The sequence below is a fragment of the Chelonia mydas genome, chromosome 21 (assembly GCF_015237465.2).
Source record: "Chelonia mydas isolate rCheMyd1 chromosome 21, rCheMyd1.pri.v2, whole genome shotgun sequence".
NCBI lineage: Eukaryota > Metazoa > Chordata > Testudines > Cheloniidae > Chelonia > Chelonia mydas.
Genome location: NC_051261.2, coordinates 5,375,495 through 5,397,519, shown reverse-complemented (window position 1 = coordinate 5,397,519; position 22,025 = coordinate 5,375,495). Strand labels below are relative to the sequence as shown.

The window sequence follows — 22,025 nt, the reverse complement described above, 5'->3', positions numbered from 1 at the left end:
GGGATGTCATTTTGTTGAATAATTCCTCTTTGTCTGGGGTCCTACAGGATCTCTGTCAGAAGGAGATCCCACTGCAGCTGAGATGCGAGCGATGCTCTGGCATCACCAACAGCCACAACTTCCCCCTGGACCCTGCCTCCTGGTACAGTGTGAACAAGCACTGCGAGGAGCAGCCGTAAGTGGTGCTGTAGTGCATTGCTTCTGACTAAAATCCCTGGCATTCATCACAGGGTCACAGTCTAACAGGGACAAGAGCCTCTTGCTGGGGATGCATGTCCTGCTCTGGAGCAATATGGGGGCTTTGGGGAGGGAATATGCATGCTTCCCATCCCAGTTCCCTGAGTCCAGACTATTCCCACCTCCCACTGCCCATAATGGGGGAGATCAGGGACCCATCCATAAACTAATATTAAATTACACTTTGGTCCTATGCACTAGACCTCAGCTAGGGGGCCTTCTGGTTTTTTTTAGTAATGAAGTAGCAAAAAGGAACTTTAAGAATGTTGAAAACAATCTCTTCTTATTTCTAGTTAAGGAAAATGAGCCTTGCAGTCTGTCCCAAGGGGCACACTGAGGCTATTACAATCCAAGTGTCTCTCTCTAATCTGGTAGTTTTGGAATTAGGTTTCTCTGAAAGGCCAAGAAGGAATATTTAAGGAGAGGGATTGGCAGTGACTGAGATTTTTTGAGTCACATTTCCCATCAAAGGTGTCTCTCCTTTGATGAGGTGTTTTGAAATGTGTAACTATTTAAATATCTCCCATATTTGGTCGCAGATGAGACCTTCAAATACAGGTTCCACAGAGAAGGAAATGACGAAAGGAAGGGAACATAAGACTGAGGAAGGATCGTTGTGTGGTTAAACTACAGGAAGAGTAGAGAGACGCGGGTGTTTCCAACTCTGCTTTTGGCTCTAGCGCTCACTGCGTTATTGATTTGTATTGCAGTAGCACCTAAGAGCTCTGTGTGTGGACCAGGACTCCGTTGCGCGAGGTGCAGCACCAACACAGAACAACCACCAGTCTGTTGTAGCCACGTCAATACCCACTGTCCAGTCAGTCTCTGCCAAAGGTTTTCAACCTGTGAGCTGCAGACCCTGTGGGTCCACAGACTGTCTAAGATTTCCAAAGGGGGCCGCATCTCCATTCAAAGTTATTTAGGGGTCTGCAAATGGAAAAAAGGTTTCACTGGTCTAGGTCATTGTGTCGGCGTACTTTCCGTTAGTGTATTTGGGGTATGCTTGTTTCACTGCACTCCACGTCCCATTTTAAAGCTGGATTCGGTTCAAATGGCTCCTTAGGGACTGCACACCTGAGAAGCAGCTGCGTTTTTAAATGGTGGTAGATGTTTCTTGAAGGGCTGGATCCTGTAAGTGTGCTGAGCACCCTCCGCAACAAGGAGTGGACAGTGCTCAGTATCTTGCGGGATGAGATTCTGCAAAAGGATCTTCCAGTTCAGCTTAGGTTATTGTGAAATTACACTGTTATAAAATTCACCACCGCCCTTCACTTAAGAAAGCTGCGAAGCAGTTAAGCACATCTCACTGCCGAAAACAAAGAACTATGTTGACATTCTGGACCAAGGGACTTTACTAGATATTGTTTTGTCTATGGATGTGTATGAGAAACACAGCACAAAGGGAGAGACAGAAAGAAGCAGAAAACAAGACAACCTGTACAAGCAGCATCAGCTGGTAACACAACCCTGAGAAAAGCCTAGAAAATGGGGGGTTTGGAGGGTACTCTGCTCGCTGAGATAGGTTTGGTTCTGTGAGAAAGGAAAGGCACACACAGTTTGCTTCCTCCTGTGTTGAAGGAAACAGGACTTTGTACGTTCTTTGTAAATAAACAAGATTGCACCAAAGGTACCAGATTTCCATCATCAATTTCTCTTCCCATTTGGAACAACCTACATGACCCCAAATTTTGACTAACTGCTCAGGTCAAACAAGATAACAGTATTGACTCAAAACCAAGGTCACTAAAGCTTTACGGCAGAAAAGAGACACAGCAGTGCTACTCCCAATCATTTTGTATTTGGCCATGTTCACACCAGTCACTGTATTTCTTAAATACCTCTGGCATATTTTCCAATAAACGTGTTCACATTTTGTATGTCTATAACATGAACAGAGTATTTCCTGTGGCCTGAATGAGTGCGGCTGGAAGCTGTTTACTCACTAGATGTTTCCATTATGGATCTAGCTTCAGTTTTGTTATTATCAAGGAAATGATGTGATATCTCAAGGGGGGAGCCTTAAATTTTCACTTTAAAATTGTAATCTGAATTCAGTGTTACTGAATGGTGCCAGGTTAACAGCCCCGCACACCAAAGTTCCCTGTCCTAAACTATGGGAGAGTTTGGTTCTATCTGCCTTCTGTTTGCTGAGAAGGGATTTAAGCAGAGTTCTACATCTTAAGTGAATGTGCTAAGTGCTAGACTTTGAGGTATTCAAACCCCTTCTAAAGGGGCAGAGGGAGCATTCAAACCAGGAAATCCAAGGATCTCCCACTTCCTAAGCAAGCACCCAACCGCTGGACTACAGTGATCCAAGCCCTTGGCCTGCTCCAATTCCTAGTTAAGTCAAGGAGAACAGCACCAACAGGCAAGGCTAAGGGAAATCCCTGTTCGAATGAAACACCTTTGCTGGTCGAGCAGGGACTTGAACCATGTAGGCCAACGCTCCAGACACGGGCTGTAACCACTGCACTATAAAGAGCTGCTTAGGCTTGAGTCTTGCTTTGGCCTAATTAACAGATAGTGAAAGTGGAACAGCATGATGAGGAAAGCCTCAGGACTGTCAGTGTTCAGATCCTATCTCAGAAGGTCCAGAGAAGAACTGAGCCAGGGTCTTTACCATCCCGGTACTTAGCCCAGCCACCGTGCTACAGAGGGCTTCTTTCTTTTGACTCTTGCTTTGGCCTAATTAATAGTTAATTAAAGTGGAACAACTTCAACAGGCAAGCCACAGCAGCTCCCTGTTCAAAGCCTGCTGCCCTAGCTGGCAGACAGGAGACTTGAAGCAGGACTGCTCGCATCCCAGGGAAGCACCCTAACCACTGCCCTATAGATGGCTTCCCACAATGAGATCTTGCTTTGGCCCAGTGAACAGAGAAAGTGAAACAACATGAAAGCCTCAGGGTTGTCACTGTTCAGAGCGCTTCCCATGAGGCCCAGAGACAAACTGAGCCAAGGTCTCTACTATTCTGGGATTACTCTTCCCACTGCACTCGATGACAGGGTTGCCGTGGTGCATGTCGTGGATGCAGCCCAGGACTGGGCGTGAGGCTGCGTGGGTTGTTCTCTGAGCTCTGCTGTTGTGCATAAGCAGCCTTCCCTCTGCTATGTCCTAACTTTTAGCTGCTTGACTTTCCAACCAAAACCCATATGAACATCGCACTTATTGTCTGAAGTGTCCGAGTGTATTGTTTTTATATATAAGGCATTTTATTATATAAAAAACACACCCTCTGAATTCTCACCCCGCTACATGGCTGCACAGACTGCTACCACTTGAGCTACAGAACTCACTACATTAACACCCGGCAGTGGAAGGTTGTTATCTCCAAATAGGGCATGAGCCACTGGCGTTACACTGGGATGGGGGGAGCATGGCTCAGCTCCCCCACTCTCCTCCACCATCTTCCCCATGGACAGCTGCTGCTCCTGCCCCGTGGCTCTGGGAGGTGGAGTAGTAAGAGAGAGCCTGGAGCCCAGGGTCTGGTATAAGGCCTGAGGCCAGAATCAAAGTCAGCAAAAGCCATACTCTGAGCAAAAGTCAGGCCCTGTTACAGGTTCTTTGGCGTGAACCTGGCAAAATTGGGCTGGCATTGTAAACCACAGCCACTCCTAAGAAGTACTAGGCACTAGGTATTCATGTAAACACATTCCAGAAGGCTTGCCCACGTATACCCCAACATAGATTTAGGTGCAGGGTCAGTAACACGTTGGTTACACATCAGGAGTGTAATATGTAACTTGTTTGTGTCAATGTATGAAGGAGGAGTTATAGGAACGGCATCTTTGTCCAGCCTAGGGGGCAGCAGAAGGTCCCACTGCTGACTGAGCTGATTCCGTAGTGACGGACATACCTGTGTTAGTATCCCTGTGGCATCTGCCGGGTGCTAGGACCGTGCCTCACTGACAATAAACCTGGTCGGGCGCCTTTGCCACTGAACCAAATCTGTGATTTTTCTGGGCAGTTCTATCAAGGTCTGCTGAGCCGGATACCTGCGCAGAGCCAGGACAGAGAACTGAGCACACATGCATGCCAGCTGACAACAGGAGGATGGTTGTGTAGACCGTGCCCTGGTTCTCTCTTCTCCCCTGCCCTCTTGCAGTCCCCAGTGCAGTGTCTGGTTCAATTATCATTTTGGCAGGCTGCCAGCATTTTTCCTGGAGCTGTGCGTGAGAGAAGGGAAATGGTAACTTCTAACACTTGATAACTCAGCCAGACCTGAATGGAATTTCAAAGCTGAAAGGAAAAGGCACTCCTGTGATCTGAGGGCTTTCTTCCTGTCACAACTCAAAGGTCTGCTGTAAGCAATGGAGGTGTTAGAATTTCCCAAAGAAGTTCACAAGAATTTTTATACATATTGGCACACGTTAGGCAACCTAAATATGAATCACTGCCAGCTCCCTCTGTAACTTAGAAATCAATAAAACAGTCTGTTAAGGAGAAAATGAGTCTGGTCACAGTTTGATAACTACCGGTCGACATCCTCTTAGATCACATGGCCATTGCTGTGATCTGGCCACTCTGTTCCACTGAAAGGAGGAGACTAGAACGTTATCTTCATTATCTATTTTGTATTGTAAATAAGAATTTGGGCTTCACGCCCACAAGCTGTGCTGTGTGAGCATAGTCCTGCACCTCTAAGGAGCGCCAGTGAAATCAGTGGAGGTTTGTGAAGGCTCATGACCCTGGCAGCAGACAACAGTTTACAGGAACAGAACCTGAGATTGTAAACTCAGTCTATGGGACCAGTCTATGGGGGGAGGGGTAGCTCAGTGCTTTGAGTTTTGGCCTGCTCAACCCAGGTTTGTGAGTTCAATCCTTGAGGGGGCCATTTAGGGATCTGGGGCAAAAATTGGGGGATCGGTCCTGCTTTGAGCAGGGGGTTGGATTAGATGACCTCCTGAGGTCCCTTCCAATCCTGATATTCTATGCCTCTCTTAGGCCGTGTCTACACTATAAAGTTAAATCAATTTTATGTAAGTCGACATCCAGCCTCCAATTTAAGCAAGTCAAGCTTGCATATCCCCACTCTGCTCATTGTGTCGGCGGAGTGCATCCTCACTCGCAGGGCTTGCATCGACGCACGGAGCGCTGCACTGGGCATGGAGTAAAGTGGAATTTTGGGTTGGGCTTGCAATGCCTCCTGGGAGCAAAACATTGGTGCAGGTGCTTATGGGAACTTGGCGTTAGCCTCCCATGATGCACTTACCTCCCTCCCTGAAATCAACGGCAAACAAACCAAGCCTTTTTGGTGCCTTTTTTCTGTAAGCCTGGGTTACCTGCGCAGATGCCATAGCACGCTCAGCTGTACACTGCTGTGAGCATTACAAACACCGCGCGCCTTATCCTGCAGTATTCACACAGCCGATACAGGAGTCGCCACGTGGAACAATGTGATGCCACACAAGCACCCCTGCTGGAAGACACAGAGCAGAGCAATTCGCAGTTGCTAGTGACAGTCACACATCACCTTGACACGGCTGAGTGCCTCTTCTGGGCCCAGGAAACAAGCACTGACTGGTGGGACCGCATCGTTATGCAGCTATGGGATGATGAGGAGCGGCTGCAGAACTTTTGAATGCGTAAGGCCACTTTCCAGGAACTGTGTGAAGAGCTTTCCCCAGCCCTGAAGCCCCAGACTGCTACCGGTCAGGGACTGAGTAAATCTAATATGGGATCTGTTGTGATCCAAGTTTGCAGGGCAATCAACAGACTTCTGCTAAGGTTAGTGACTCTGGGCAACATGCAGGACATAATGGATGGTTTTGCCACAATGGAGTTCCCTAACTGTGGTGGGGCTATAGACAGAACGCATATACCTATCTTGGCACCAGACCACCTTTCCAAAGAGTACACAAACTGAAAGGGATACTTCTCAATGGTGTTGCAAGCACTGGTGGATCACAGGGACCATTTCACCAACATCAATGCGGGATGGTCGGGAAAGGTGCATGGTGTGTGCATCTTTGGAACTCCGGTCTGTTCAGAAAGCTGCAAGCAGGGTCTTTTTTTCCAGACTGCAAAATAACCATTGGTGATGTTGAAATGCCAATCATGATCCTGGGAGACCCAGCCTACCCCTTGCTCCCATGCTCATGAAGTCATACGCAGGCAGCCTGGACAGCAGTAAGGACCGGTTCAGTCATAGGCTGAGCAAGTGCAGAATGATGGTAGAATGTGCCTTTGGACATTTAAAAGGCCGCTGGCATTGTTTGTTTACTAGGTTAGACCTCAATTAAAGCAATATCCCCATTGTTACTGCTGCATGCTGTGTGTTCCATAATATCTGTGAAACAAAGAAAGAAAAGTTTCTGGCTGGGTGGAGGGTTGAGGCAGATCGCCCGGCAACTAATTTTGAGCCGCCAAACACCAGAGCAATAAGAAAAGCACATTGAAGAGCTCCGTGTGAAGGTGATGCGTGACTGTTGCCAGCAACTACAAATTGCTCCATTCTATGTCTTCCAGCAGGGCTGCTTGCGTGGCATCACATTGTTCTGCATGGTGAGTAAGGCCATGTAAAGCCCCCCAAATTGTTTGATTTTTACAAAAGCGGTACTGGGATGGGGGGGAAGGGAGACAAACAGGAAGCCAGCCACCCCCTTTTTAAATGCTGGTTTCAATACACCGGGGTGGGCAAACGTTTTGGCCTGAGGGCCACATCTGGGTGTGGAAATTGTATGGTGGACCATGAATGCTCACTAAATTGGGGGTAGCAGTGCGGGAGGGGGTGAGGGCTCCAGTTGGGGGTGTGGTCTCTGGGGTGGGGCCAGAAATGACTAGTTCAGGATGCAGGAGGGGGATCAGGGCTGGGATGGGGGTTGCGGTGTGGGGGGTTAGGGCTCTGGCTGGGGTTGCGGGCTCTGGGGTGAGGTTGGGGATGAGGGGTTTGGAGTGCAGGATGGTGCTCCAGGCTGGGATCGAGGGGTTCAGAAGGCGGGAGGGGGATCAGGCCTAGGAAACGGGCACAGGGGGGCGGGGCTCAGGGGTGCAGGCTCTGGATGGTGCTTACCTCAAGCAGCTCCCAGAAGCAGCAGCATGTCCTCCCCCAGGCTCCTACGCGGAGGTGCAGCCTGGTAGCTCTGCGCACTGCCCCATCCACAGGCACTTCCCCCTCAGCTCCCATTGGCTGCAGTTCCTGGCCAATGGGAGCTGCGGGGGCAGGGCGGGGCGGGCAGTGTGCAGAGCCCCCTGGCTGCCCCTATGCATAGGAGCTGGAGCGGGGACATGCCGGCTGCTTTCCGGCAGTCACGCAGAGTAGGGCAAGCCCCTGGCCCCGCTCCCCAGCTGGTGTGCCAGACCAGGGCAAGCCCCTAACCCCACTCCCCAGCGGGAGCTCCAGGGTCAGATTAAAAGGTCTGGCAGGCCGCATGCGGCCTGTGGGCCATAGTTTGCCCACCCCTGCAATACACGGAGATCCCTTCCAACCACAACCATGGCACACTCAGGAAAATGTGGTTGTGTGTCCCAGATTTCACCAAACAGGGGTGAATTACTTGTTGAATTGTTTGCAGCTTTAGGGCTAGCATTGAAAACTTCCCCCGTTTCCCCTAGGTGGCCATGTGCGAGATCACTCTCCTGAGGGTAACGGAGGTGGAAAGGGAGTAGATGCTGCAAGCGTCTGGGTACAAACCTGGTCCTTATGCTGCAATGCTGTGTGCTGCAATGCTGCCAGACAAGTTAATACTGGAGTGGCACGGGAAAGTGTCCTAACATGGTGGATGAAACAAAGCAGCCCTTCCCGTAAACCTTCTGCAAAGGATTGCAGAGTACCTCCATGAAAGCTTCCTAGAGATCTCCATGGAGGATTCCAGGGCCATCCCCCTGCACATAAAGAGACTTTTTCAGAGAGCACCCTCTGCACAGCTGGAGTGGCCACCGATACCCACTACACTGACCTTTTTGTTCAAATTAAACATTAAAAATAATAGCATGTAACCCCGACAGTTTTACTGGAAATGTGTGCACCCCAGAGGTGCCTTCCCCTGCATCACGCGGCGCCGGCAATTGGTCCTGTGATGTGATGGGCTCCCGGGTTAAAAACAGTTCTTGGCTGTTGGGGAGAATGGATCCTCCGCTTGCCTGCCTCACATTCTCCTCCTCCTCCTCAACAATGTCTTCCTCGTTGTTGCTCGAAGTCACCCGGGGTTCCTGGGAGGTAGCCAGAGAGCGTTTTGAGGTAGTGGTGGGGTTGCTGCTGAGAATCGCATGCAGCTCCTCATAAAAGCAGCATGTCTGTGGGGCAGAACCAGAATGACTGTTCACCTCCCTTGTCTTCTGGTACGCTTGCCAAAGATCCTTTATTTTCACGCGGCATTGCTGCATGTCCCTGATGTAGACCTTCTCCCCTATGGCCCGTGCAATCTTGGCATAGAGGTCAGCATTTCTTCTGCTGGATCGGAGCTCTGCCTGCAGAGACTCTTCTCCCATAGGCGTCAACTATGTGGGTGCTGCAGGGCTGGAGCACCCACAGAAAAAAATTAGTGGGTGCTTATCACCCACCGGCATCCAGCGCCTCCCGCCCACCGGCGGCCCTGCCGATCAACTCCTCCCCCTCCCTCTGAGCACCTACTCTCTGCCACAATCAGCTCTTTTGCAATGTGCAGGAGGCTCTGGGAGGAAGGGGGAGGAGCTGGAACAGGGCGCACTCTGGAGAGTGGGCGGGAAGAGGTGGAGTGGGGGCGGGAAGAGGCAGGACGGGGTGAGGGCTTGGGGGAAGGGGACAGATGGGGGCAGGGCCTGGGGCAGAGCAGGGAGTTGAGCACCCACCAGGCCCAAAGGAAGCCGGCGCCTATGTCTTCTCCCCACACAGCAATAAGATCCAGCATCTCCTGTGTAATCCATGCTGGAGCGTGTTTGTGGCCTTGAGTCTCCATGATCCGCTGTGATGGTGAGCTCTCCACGCTGATCAAACAGAAAATGAAAATTCTAAAGTTCCCGGGGCTTTAACGGGGAAGTGGCTGTTTCCTGTGTACCTGGCTGACGTGCAGTGGAGTGAAAGTACTCTCCAGAACGGTCACAGCGGAGCACTGTGGGACACCTCCTGGAGGCCAATTCATTTGAATTACAAAACGCAGTGTTTAAATTATCCCCATGTAGACGCGTGGATGTCTAATCAAGCGCAATGCCTCTCACAGAGGTGGAGTACAGAAGTCGACGTTACAGGTCACTTAGGTCAGCAGAAGGGACTCGGTAGTGTAGACTCATTATTAAATCGACCTAACATGGCCTATGTTGACCTAACTTTGTAGTGTAGACCGGGCCTCAGTCATCTGTCAAGCACCTAGCCTGTTTGGTTGTTATAAAATACCATTGTCTTCACTTTTCGTGACAACGTTTATGTTTATTTTGCACAGAGTCATTAAAAATGGAAAAATAGGTAAAGATCTTCGGGGTGAATCACGCAGTCTTTAAATAAGGACTGGATATGTACTAAGCAAACAGCCATCAAAGTCAAAAACTCTTGCTTAATTTAAGGACTGAGGAATGATTTCAGGTATTGGCCCATTGTTTGGGATGAGGAATAGGTGGGTGGGTTAAGGGCCTGCTTTACCCTAGGAAGGATACCCAGAGCCTGGGGAAAACACGCAGAGGAAAGCACACTTGTATTCAACTTCTTTGTTAACTATCACTCATGCCCCTCTCTTCTCCCAGGGGCTCATTACTGGTGTCAACTGACTGTTGGATTCCCCAGAAACAAAAGGGAAAGTAGTTATTTCAATAAATATTTTCAGCTGTGGTCACCCTCACAGAAGGCCTGGAGGGGTTAATATGGCTAATTGGGCCAGTTAACTGCCCATTCTGCACCTGGAGGAGACTGGGATTTAAGTAGATCAAGCTCAACTGTGTAGGAACAGGCTGGGTCCATATAAACCAGGAAGCTAGCAACAGAAGGGGTTGGAAGGAGGGTGTCTTGACGAACTAGATACCAGTAGGTTATGGTTCTCCTGGAGGAGAAGGGGGAGAGACAAGTAAAGTCCAGAGGAAAACCAACAAGGTATGGAGTAGGTCAAACGTTGGCCGCTGAGCCAGGCCCTGGAGTAGAGGGTGGGCTTAGGCCCCCCTACTAGCTCCTGAGGAAGTGGTACCAGCTGGCCAGTGAGTGGTCAGACTGCCTGAGACCATCTCTCATGAGGGAGTTCGCCAACTCAGAAGGGGGGGAACACATGGTGACTTGGTCAGAAACCTCAGTCATGAAGAGGAGGCTGGGGTTCCTGGAGTGGAAAGATCCCTGGAGTGAGAGGATGAGGAAAGAGCTCCCGCTATAGGAGGGTGCAATACCTGGCCACAGCTAATACCGGTGATGGCTTGAAAGAGGCCTCACTAGTGGTGAGGTTAACCCTTGATATGCTGTCATAGTCCCTCCTGGCACCCTTTTGCAGTCCCCTGAGTAACCCCAACAGTCTGATGATCTTCCAACTAAATTATTAGGTTGCCACTGGTGGTGGCCAACAGGTTTAGCCACTGCAAGAGTTTCCCTGTGGGTGCCAACGGTTTGCAGTGATGCAGAAAGAAAAGGAGTACTTGTGGCACCTTAGAGACTAACCAATTTATTTGAGCATAAGCTTTCGTGAGCTACAGCTCACTTCATCGGATGCGTACTGTGGAAAGTGATGCAGAAGCAGCTTCTTCAAAACACGGTACGATGGACTGGGCGACGGATTGGTAACACTACTTTCACCCCAGAAAAGTTGATGCGATTCTGGGGGAAAGCATCAGGGCTCAGATGGTTTGCTAGAGACCGGTCAGACCCCGTCTCCTCTCCCCTGAGCTCAGGACTGGCATAACCTGCAGGTTGAATTCCCCAGAACCCAAGAGCGGGGGGAGGTGTTTTTTACATCCCTCGGTAACCACTTCCTTCCACTGCCCTGATCCGGGAACGTTTGTCTAGCGCTGTATCCCCCAAGTGAATACAGGAAAGACCCGGATCCCACTCGGTTGGGCTGCTCCCTGCTGGAAGGCAACCCGCCCCACCTCAAGCGGCTTTATTCCCGCTCCCCCTTAGGACGCTCCCTCGGCTCGAGCACGGGTCGCGGGCAGTGGCACTGGGTCGGGGGGAGAGAGGCTGGAACTAGCCCCGACAGAGGTTTGTCTTCGCAGGGCGGAGCCCCGCGTGGGGGACGCAGGGAGACCCCCGGCTGCGGAGACTGGGGGGCTGCTGCGCTCCGCGGAGGGGCGGGAAACCCGCGGCCGGCTGGGCACCTCACTGACACACGCCCCGCAGCTGCTCCGAGCCCGGAGGCGGCCCGGCGCGGCCGCCCCGCGGGGGAGGCGGGGATTGTGCGAGCTCCCACGCCGCAGGCAGGGCGAGGACCCCGGGGGCGAACCCGTGACCCTGCCAAGCGCAGGCCTCCCCCCGCACCTGCTGCCCGGACAGCACGTGGGTGCCCAGCAATGACACCAGCCCCGCCCCGCCCGGCGGAGGCTCCGCCCCTTTCCCGCATGGCCCCGCCCCCTTAGCCCTGACCCGAGGGCTGCTGCAGACGCTCCGCAGCCTTCGCCCCGCGAGTGCCCCGCCGCTGCCATGGTCTCGGCTCCGCGCTGCCGGCCCGGCGCCCGGGGGCTCCTGGCGCTGCTGCTGCTCCTGCTGCCGCTGCCCCTGTCCGGGGCTCGCAGTGAGTCGCGGCGGGGTTCGCCTCCCCCAGTGCTCGCTGGTTTCCGAGCCTTGCCTGTCCCGCCCCCCGAAGCCGTGACTTGGGGCGGGAGGGGAACCGGCTGGTGGCGGGCGCTGATCGTTCGAGCGGGATGGACCGTGACGGGCCAGGGGTCGTAACGACCGGGCCGTACACCGTCTGCCCGGGGGCTTGCCCTGCGGTGCACGCTCCTGCCGGGGGTGTAAAAGTGACCAACCCCGCCAGCAAACCAGCGTCAAAGCGGTGATGGGAACAGTGCATCCACCTTGCCCACAAGGAAATAAATTACAGGGATTGCCGAATTCCTAGAAGTCTGTTAAACAGTCTCTATCTTTTCACAGAAGCTTAGGGTGGGAAGAGACCTCGGGAGGTCATCTAGTCCAACAAGGGTTAGGGTGTTACATTACTAGATTGTTGTGCTGACAGCCATCCCAGAGTCCGCTTGCAGATTTTCAGTTTATTTGAGGCCAGTTTCCTCTTCAGGTGGAAAATAGGTATCTCTATTCTTCCATTCCTGTTTCTTCCTCCTCTCCACTTTTGCTCTTTTTTTTAATTTACAGGGTCGAATGCATATTTGACTAAACTAATTGGAGCTCTGAGATAACTTCAAAGTGCCCTTGTCAAATTGTCTAGATGGTTATACAGCAGTTCTGTTCAAGCAGGGGGGGGAGGGATAGCTCAGTGGTTTGAGCCTGCTAAACCCAGGGTTCTGAGTTCAATCCTTGAGGGGGCCATTTAGGGATCTGGGCCAAAAATTGGGGGTTGGTCCTGCTTTGAGCAGGGGTTTGGACTAGATGACCTCCTGAGGTCCCTTCCAACCCTGATATTCTATGATCTCACCACCGCTTAACTAGTCACGCTTGTTCTGTGGATTTAGGATTTTCTTTTAAAATAAGTATCTAAACACACAGTATTTTATCTTTTTCTTACCTTGTGCCTCACAGATTGGTAGTGCAAGCTGCTCTTTGTACTCCTTGTTTTAAGATTTCAAGCTGGGATTTCAAAAGGGCCTAAGGAAGTTTTATGCCCAAAACCCATTGAAACTTTCCTAGGTTCTTTTGAAAATCCCAGCCTTTGTGTCAATTAAGGCTTAGTTACAAACAAATATAAACTAAAGAGTTTGGGGGTTTTTCCCCAAAGTTAAAATGTTTCTTTTTTTTCCCCATAGATAGTTGTGGTGCCCCACCAACGCTAAGCTTTGCTGAGCTGCTGGATGAGTTTAAGACACGGACATACTTTCCAACTGGGAGCACAGTGAGCTATAACTGCCGCCCAGGTTACCAAAAAGTCTTTAGAGCGCGGCCCACTGTTCTTTGCAAAAGACAATTGGAGTGGTCAGAACCCGAAGATTTTTGTCGAAGTAAGGTTTTTCTCCTCTTTTCCCCCTGCAACCCTTCCACACGCTCTAGAGTTCATAAAACACTAACAGGTTAAAGGCTCTTCTGGATTGGAGTGAGGATTTTGTAATGTTTGATTTGGAGCTTGAAAGGGACACTGTTTTTCAGACAGAATTGTTTGGGTTTTTTAGGTAGAGCATAAAGCTCTCATAAAGATTCAAATGTAAAACTCTAACACAGAAGATAGGTTTCAGAGTAACAGCCATGTTAGTCTGTATTCGCCAAAAGAAAAGGAGTACTTGTGGCACCTTAGAGACGAACCAATTTATTTGAGCATAAGCTTTCGTGAGCATCCGATGAAGTGAGCTGTAGCTCACGAAAGCTTATGCTCAAATAAATTGGTTCGTCTCTAAGGTGCCACAAGTACTCCTTTTCTTTTTGCGAACACAGAAGATGAAATTCTGGCCTACTTGAAGTCAGTGGCAACACTTCCATTCAAAAGAGCCAGGACTGCACATGGAGACAAGACTAATGCAGGCATTGCATGTCGTTATTGACAAAAGCGTGCCAAGCCCATGACTTAGTGATACTGATTTGCATTGCTGTGATGGTGATATCACTTAAATTGTTTTTCTTTCTCTGTGGACTGGGAGTGCTGTGTGGAGGGTTATGCTTTCCTTGAGAAAGGAAACGTTGGGTATAATTCTTCAGCTCTCACATCCTTCTGGAAAGTAAAAGTGCATCTTGCAGGATAGGGCTCTTCAAGTCGGCCACAATTTTTGGCATCTTGTTGTATTATCTTCTGTGTAATTCACTTGATTTGGGTTCCTAGTAATTTGTAGCTTGGCGATGTGATAGCTTATAACCAATAGGTATATTTCACTAGAAGGGCATGGGTCCTATCCATTCCACTCATAACACAACAATATGTAAATTCATCACATTTGAGGGCCTTTGTCTTGTCTTCATAGGCTTTTTAAATTAATGTAACACTTAATTTTACATTAGTCATATGCCAAAATGTGGGTTACTTATTATTTCCCTTTAGTTATCTTTTTCTAACAGAACATACCAAAAAAAAATCTAATTCCTGTTATATTCTCTCTTTAGAGAAATCATGTGGACATCCAGGAGACCTAGCTAATGGCAAGATTCATATCACAGATCTCCTGTTTGGTTCAAACATTACATTTTCTTGTGACGAAGGGTAAGGATGTCAAAGTGAGATTTTTTTTTTTTAATACTTTTCTCCTTCCTCTGTTGTAGACCCTTTGTACTGACTAGATGTCAAACTATGACAAACCTTCAGCGGGGCATTCTGGAGTACGAAGTTCCTGAAATAGCTGTAACTTTTTAGCTGTTCTGCATGTTCAATGCAAAGAAGGTTGGGTCAGTGTTTCCATTGTGTGAACCTACCCTTTTTAGTACCTTGTATTCAAATTTGAAAAGATTTGCTTTCTTGGAATGGCTTTTTTTAAATAGGTCCCCCCAAAAAGCTGTTTGCATTTATAAACATTTCTCAAAGATTATTTTTGGTGTTTATATTTTGTTACACATCTGTAATTGTAAAAAGAAAAGGAGGACTTGTGGCACCTTAGAGACTAACCAATTTATTTGAGCATAAGCTTTCGTGAGCTACAGCTCACTTCATCGGATGCATGCAGTGGAAAATATAGTGAGGATTTTTATATACACAGCGAACATGAAACAATGGGTGTTGGCATACAGACTGTAACAAGAGTGATCAGGTAAGGTGAGCTATTACCATCAGGAGAGCGGGGGGGTGGGGGGGAAGGAACCTTTTGTAGTGATCAAAGTGGACCATTTCCAGCAGTTGACAAGAACAGTAGGAGGGGAAACAAACAAGGGGAAATCGTTTTACTTTGTGTAATGACCCATCCACTCCCAGTCTTTATTCAAGCCTAAGTTAATTGTATCCAGTTTGCAAATTAATTCCAATTCAGCAGTCTCTCGCTGGAGTCTGTTTTTGAAGTTTTTTTTGTTGAATTGCCACTTTTAGGTCCGTAATCGAGTGACCAGAGAGATTGAAGTGTTCTCCGACTGGTATTTGAATGTTATAAATTCTTGACGTCTGATTTGTGTCCGTTTGTTCTTTTACGTAGAGACTGTCCAGTTTGGCCAATGTACATGGAAGAGGGGCATTGCTGGCACAAAAAACTTCAAAAACTGACACTAACAGGAGACTGCTGAATTGGAATTAATTTGCAAACTGGATACAATTAACTTAGGCTTGAATAAAGACTGGGAGTGGATGCGTCATTACACAAAGTAAAACCGTTTCCCCTCCTACTGTTCTTGTAAACTGCTGGAAATGACCCACCTTGATTATCAGTACTAAAGGTTCTCTTCTCTCTTCTCCTCCCCTGCCCCCCACTCTCCTGCTCACCTTTCCTGATCACTCTTGTTACAGTCTGTATGGTAACACCCATTGTTTCATGTTCTCTATGTATATAAATCTCCCCACTGTATTTTCCACTGTATGCATCCGATGAAGTGAGCTGTAGCTCATGAAAGCTTATGCTCAAATAAATTGGTTAGTCTCTAAGGTGCCACAAGTACTCCTTTTCTTTTTACAGATACAGACGAACACGGCTGCTACTCTGAAATTTATAATGGTATAATTAAATACATAGGGCAGAATTTTGTTATTTGTATTAATAACTTCATCTCTCTTTCTAGATGTTTGGGATATAGGGTCAAGCATCAAACAAATAAAAACAGAATACACTGACCTCTTACACAGAGTGTTAGTTCTGAATTTGGTAGCCAATTATTTTCCTCTTCCTACAGTATCTTTGGCATTGCTTTGGTAATTTTCAAAGAATCAGCAGTGGTGAACTGGGTATCTCTAATATGTAAAACTCAGATGTCGATCCTTCTGTTAGCTGGAGTCACTTTTCTCACTTGCTATTTTCTGGCTTTGATCAGAATACTTAGCAAAACAAGAACTCTTGTTTTATAATGAGAATGGAATCACCTGAAATTCAGTATCACCACCTGCTGGCAGAACAGAAGTATACTGCAAATATCTGAGCTGATGGTTTAGAAGTTGAGTAATTTGTTAAGAAATTTTGCCTTTTAAAAAGTCTTCTTGTTTAGGTTCAGATTAGTTGGACCTAATACTAGTCTGTGTGTGACTGAGGGAACAAGCGTCACATGGAATCATAAAATTCCATTTTGTGAAGGTAAGTGGATTTTATACATTTAAGATTCTGTTCTGGTTATGCCAGTTCATGTGAGTAGTTTAGGCAAATTGTGCTATAAAATGAATTCACTAGTACGGAAAATAAGTATTGTTAAAATGTTCAGTCTTGTGTTTGTTTCACCATTTTAAAAGCTAATGGAGGTACCAGTCTGAGGAAGACTGTTGAAAATCCCCAAAGCTTACTGATAGCTAGCTCATATGGGTCAAATTCACTCGCTTATTGAAAATCAGGAATAAACTTTACCTGTTGAATAACTGATAACACAACTGTCACCTTGTGATTAATAGTCAATATGGAATTTATGGCAGTGTCAAATTCATTCTGTCTAAATTATATTGAAGAAAATGGTTTTAAAACTGATTTGAGTTTGACTGATTTTAGGTGAACAGGATAGGTTTTCATGTATAATCCTGATACCTAATAATCCTGTGTTACTTCCTTTGTATCACAGTAGGCTTTTTTCCATGACTTATTTGTAGAAAATTGTATGAATTCAACTTGTTTTGCTGTGTTGGGGTTCAGATTTATTGTTTGTATGTGGGAGCTAAACCCAGGCTTGCTTTTTTCAGACTCTTAGGACATTTTATTCATCCAGTGCCATAAATGTACAAGGCATTTAATGGAAAATATCTCTATTTGCTGCTATTATGGAAATTGTTCTCAGATAACTTTTAATGGAAAGCTAGTCAGATTATTGCATTCTAGACAATAAGCTTTAGATTTCTGCATACATTGGGGGCTTGTTCTTTTGATTATTTTTGAGTAATTATAAGGAAAAGGATTCCAATGTAACTTCACCATATACCAGGATTAATCAAGCATAGAGGCTAACTGCATTTCTAGCAAAAGTTGTGTTCCACTAACATTTCCTTTAATGTCCATAACATTTACATTTTTACTTCTAGTTTCCTATGTAATAAAGTTTTATCAAAATAAACTCAGGTTTTCCAATTGAATATGAATATAACATCTTACTGATATAACTTTCCTTCAGAAGGCACTAAGAAAACAAGTCCCTGATTTCCAGTGTAAATGCAATGACCTGCTTTTTTTCCTGTTCATCTACTGCCTTAGCATCTCCTTTCCCCATTATGCTGCTAACATAAAACTGTACATATTTACAGCTCCTGCATTTTCTCCTTTTCTGACCTTTTTTGGTGGTGGTTTTGTACTTGTTTTAACCACAAACCCCCATTATCAAATGCTGCTTGTTGCTATGGCAGTTTTTCTCCTTCCGTTAAATGCTTTTTTCTTAACTTGTAATATATTCTAGAAATTCCATGTCATCCGCCTCCAGAAATCAAGAGTGGGAGGTTGTCAGGGATCCCTCCCCAATCTGAACTCAGGGTACAGATGTGGGGACCAGCATGAAAGACCCCTCCCCAAGTTTATATTCCACCGGCTTAGGTTAAAAACTTCCCCAAGGCACAAATTCCTTTCCTTGTCCTTGGACAGGATTGCTGCCACCACCAAGTGATTTAAATAAACATTCAGGGAGGGGCAACTTGGAGATCTTTCACCCCCTTTCCTGGGGAGGCTTGAGAATAATATACTAACCAATTGGTTACAATGTGAGCAGAGACCAAACTCCTAGTTTTTAGGACACTGAATCAATCCGGTTTTTAAAAGAAGAATTTTATTTAAAAAATTCGCACCTGCAAAATCAGGATGGAAGATAACTTTACAGGGTAGATAAAAAGATATAAAACACAGAGGATTCCCCTCTGACTCTGCTTTCCTGTTACAAAACATAATGAAATTACCTCTTAGCATAGGGAAAATTCACAAGCTAAAACAAAAGATAATCTCGCGCATTTCCATGCCTTACTTACAATTTTTTAATTTTAGATGCTCACTTCAGGTATGTTTCTAGGAGATGTTTTTCCTGCTCAGACCCTCTCTGCCTGAGAGGGGAACAGACAAAGAGCACAAACAAAACCTCCCCCCAGATTTGAAAGTATCATCTTTTCCCATTGGTCCTTCTGGTCAGGTGCCAACTAGGTTAATTGAACTGATTAACCCCTTACAGGTAGGGGGATTCTGTACCTCTGGCCAGGAGGGATTTTGTTACTGCATACATAAGGGTTGTTAGCCTTCCCTTTATATTTGACAGAGGTATTCCAGTGACCATAATAATCATTACACCTATGGATCAACAGTAATTTACAGCTGTAATACTGTACCAAGAGGCACAGACTTTCTCACATATTGGAGAGGCATCTAGTCGTCGTATATCTGACACAGAGCAAAATGGAATTTGGAGTGGAGAGCCCCCTTGGTGTAAATGTCACTATTTTTTGTAGCTTCTGTAAAACCATACCAAAAGGATATTCAGCTTTAAGAATAAATCTCATCTGGATAAAACAGGGCACCCCAGATGTTGTTTTGTCCTTAACTTTGAATTCCTTGGCTTCTGTTGTATTGTGTGGATCCCAAAGGTATTAACCCTAATTCAATAAGATTAAAGTTCACAGAATTAAGTAAATCTTAATTCCATATGGCTTGTTCAGGATATTGTCAGTCCCAAAGTCATTGCAAATCTAGTGCAGGAAGAAACTCTTGGCTGCAACTGCCCCTGGAGACTAAAGCTTAACCTCTTCCTAGAATTTTTTTAAAGGAAATGATCTGTTTCTATGTGGCATGGTTTTCAATGAGTTGCCTGGAAATAGGTCAGCTGCCATAAGTGCACTAGTTTTGGTTGTTCCTTGTCTCAGACTTAACATGAACCTCTGTCTGCTTGGAGACTGTGCCCTGCCCTAGAAGAGGCTGCATTTCAGTGGGGAAGGGGTTCCTTTTACGTGCAAATCCATGTAGTATCTAGAAAAGCCCTCTGGGATCCTTCAAGGTGAAAGTCACTATAGGAGTGTAAGACACTGTTAAGGAGCATGTTCTACTCTTCATTCCACCAGTGAAAATCCCAGGTGACTCCATTGACTTCCGAGCACTTGTCCCTTGCTGCAAAGGAGTCTGACTGCAATACAGTGAAGAGGTTTTTACCACAAGTGTGCACAGGAACAAACTGCATGTTAACTATCCCCAAAAAGCACCTGTGCTCTGCTGCCCCAGCTTGACACCTCCATGAAATGCCAGTCGTGTGAATACTGGATGGGATTTCTGTGTTTAACTCATGCTTTTCTTTAGGTCTTGGTTTGGTAGAATGGTGGGACTGGAATCGAAAGCCTCATTGTAGGTGTTGATTGGATGGCTTGATAGTCACTGAGCTCAATCCTGAAAGGTGCTGAACACCTGTTCCAATTCACTTCATGGTTGGCTCCACGCTCAATCATGGACCCTCTTTCTCTCTATAGAGTGTCACGGGGTAGCTGGTTTCATGGGTTGTTCATAAACCAGAACTCCAGTGAAATACGCTCAAGACCCTTTACCCGCAGTTTATTTTCTCTTCCATTTCGAGCAACAACCAGCATTCACTGTGCATCTGCTCTTCCTAATGAACTACCTTCTCTTCTGCATTTTCTTTGCAGCTGGGTGTCAGAAGCCAGAGATGCAAACTGGAAGCATGGTCAATGCACTGGATGAAAAAATGTGGTACCGTGTGAATGAAACCTTTTCTTTCAAATGTTCTCCTGGGTACCAGTTTTCAAGCCATTCCCAGCTGCCTGCAACAGACAGATTTAGTATTACTTGTTTAGCGGACGGCAGCTGGACAGCATTACCGCTGTGTGTAAGTATCACTGCCCAGTTGGGTTTCTTGATGCACCCTGCCCAATTTCTAATCTAAAGAATAGTAGTAACCATGCATTGACTTAATGAAGCAAAGACTTAACTTCATGAGGTCTTTGCAATCGGGTAGGGACATGTGCCATTGATACACCATATGGCAAAAAATTTATCTGAAAACAAAACACATCATCCCTCGCTACACCCATCTCCTATTTTTAGAGAAGCTTTCTTCCTTTTATAGCAGCTGTTCCATGCAAAATAAAATTTGGTGGGTAAAAATCACAACAGGAGGAAAACTTCCCTATTACAAAAGTCAGGTTTTCTAGGCTATTCAAGTGTTACTAATTAGTGAGAGATTACAGTGTGCTCAGCTCTTTGTAAAAGGAGGGCTGGTTCCTGCCCAATGGGTTTATAATCTGTGCCAAACCTTAGGTTGCTCAAAACCTCATTGCTGTTGCTTAGCACAGTCAGTTTCTATAGAACTGAGTAGGATGTGAGGGTGCACAGCAGCATGCTCAGGCCCTGAGGCAGATGCATGTAACACACTGGATGATGGTTCAGACTCAAAAAGGAGCAAGCATACTTGAGAGGGTGAGTCCTTCTCTGCTGTAGCATAAGCGTGTTCCCTCTGTTTTACAGAAAAAGCAAAGCACTTCTGAGGAGTGTGAGATGGCTTCTGCAAAAGAGTTCAAAGAGTGTGGGGTGCCTCTGGAGACACTGAAAACTCTGCTGGAAGTGCAGAAACTGTATCTGGAGATTAAGAAACTGAAGCTGGAGCTAAAGTCACAATGAATAACTGAGACCTGTGATCCATATTGTGATAAACGCTCTCCCCTTTGGATTCAGTTAATGTAATTACACGACATACAGGATGACTTACTGATTTCATAGAACTTGCTAATAGAGCTAATAAGTCAGAATAGGCAGTAAATAGGGGATCCGATTTCCTTCCTGGGTGCAGTTCTTAGGATTTTTTTGTTTTCTTCTTGAATTTCACAAATTTGAGTTTCCACTTGATAAACGAGGGATTTCAGGCCCTCATACAGGTTTTAGGGGTTATAGTGAAGGAAAGAGTTGAGATTTGGTTTTCCTTAGGTAAGTTGACCAAGTAGCATGGAAGCAAATTACCAGTTGATAGAAGCTTTACATATTATGCAAAAGGAAACTCAAGTCTAACCTCAGCTTTGTAGACATTCCATAATTGCTGCTTACATTTAACTTTAATGCACCAAAACACCCACTCGAAGCGCTGAATGCGTATTTAACTGCCCAATTTCCCCACACATTCAGAGCAGTGGTGACGATGATAAATTCCTCCACCACTCTAAAAATGTGTAGCAGCTGAAAAAACCCTCTAGGCTGCCTTGTCTGCTCAGTTACGAAGTTGGCAGTATGCTTCCTTTTAAGGACACTCAGCCTTGTCAAACTGAAGAAAGCCGTTTTTGAAATCTGTTATCCCCCAAGGCACTTAATAGCTGTACTCAGCTGCACACCCATCAGGAGTAGATAGCAATGTAAATTGTAGAGAAGCAACCATCTGAGCCATTTCCCCCAGTAAATGATAGGGGTGTTCTCTAACCTATGCCTTTGTGATCAAGTAGTAATTTCTGCCCTGCAGGGCTATAATAAAAGGCAATTGTAACAACTGCCAATTATCTATTTTTAAAACTTTGTCCCTTTAGCTGTAAGGCAGGCAGATGCCCAGGGTGTTTAAAGGATCATTTCACTGAACTAATTCCTGCTCCTCCTCCAGCCCAGGGAGCAGTCTGAGTGAGCCCATGGAGACCGACCTTTCCCCTCGCACCTAGAGTGGTCAGGGTTGAATCAAACTAGCAAAGTAGTGGAAGGGAAGCTTGTCCTGTGGAATAAGGGGGGCATGCCAGTTTCTAGCTCTTTAACCACTGTTGATGGA

The 22,025-nt window shown here is 46.6% G+C and overlaps 1 protein-coding gene across 1 annotated transcript; it reads left to right on the top strand.

Moving 5' to 3' along the window:
- The first annotated feature begins 11,683 nt into the window (after window positions 1–11,683).
- On the top strand, window positions 11,684–21,759 carry LOC114020688 (complement decay-accelerating factor). Its single transcript, XM_037884782.2, has 6 exons — window positions 11,684–11,850; window positions 13,037–13,228; window positions 14,316–14,412; window positions 16,326–16,411; window positions 19,915–20,114; window positions 20,753–21,759. Exons 1-6 carry the CDS (start codon window positions 11,760–11,762, stop codon window positions 20,903–20,905), a joined length of 819 nt encoding a protein of 272 aa, XP_037740710.1. The 5' UTR covers window positions 11,684–11,759; the 3' UTR covers window positions 20,906–21,759.
- Window positions 21,760–22,025: the final 266 nt, after the last annotated feature.